General features: G+C 36.3%; 1 protein-coding gene across 1 annotated transcript in view; it reads left to right on the top strand.

Annotated features, from left to right (window-relative positions):
* The window catches only part of LOC128248058 (uncharacterized), a 7,200-nt gene that overhangs the window by 4,864 nt on the left and 1,992 nt on the right, over positions 1 to 344 (top strand). The window contains exon 4 of the mRNA XM_052968449.1: positions 26 to 154. Within this exon, the coding sequence (XP_052824409.1) occupies positions 26 to 154 (129 nt within the window). The remainder of the gene's footprint in view (positions 1 to 25; positions 155 to 344) is intronic.

Below are 344 nucleotides of genomic sequence, written 5' to 3'. Positions count from 1 at the left end.
ATATAGATAATTACTTTATCTTCAGTTTGCAAAGACACTGAAGGACAATGTTTGGGCTCTAAAGAATTTGCGTTTGGTACCTATAACTTTCGTTGTGTAAAACTTTACTGCCAAATAAAAGGAGACGAGGGCGGCACGTTACTGTATGATCAAGGTATGTTGCTTCGAATATTTTATTCCCCTCTCATTTCGCATAATTTTTTTGTCTGTCCAATAAATGTTTATTATATATATATATGGTATCAACAGTGGCGGTGATTGTGGTGGTGGTGGCAGTGGTGGTGGTGGTCATTTTGATGATGTTAGTAGTAGTAGTAGTAGTAGTAGTAGTAGTAGTAGTAGTA

Source organism: Octopus bimaculoides, chromosome 6 (assembly GCF_001194135.2).
Source record: "Octopus bimaculoides isolate UCB-OBI-ISO-001 chromosome 6, ASM119413v2, whole genome shotgun sequence".
Taxonomy (NCBI): domain Eukaryota; kingdom Metazoa; phylum Mollusca; class Cephalopoda; order Octopoda; family Octopodidae; genus Octopus; species Octopus bimaculoides.
The sequence above is the reverse complement of the archived record's forward strand: the minus strand, read 5'-3'. Positions and strand labels throughout refer to the sequence as shown.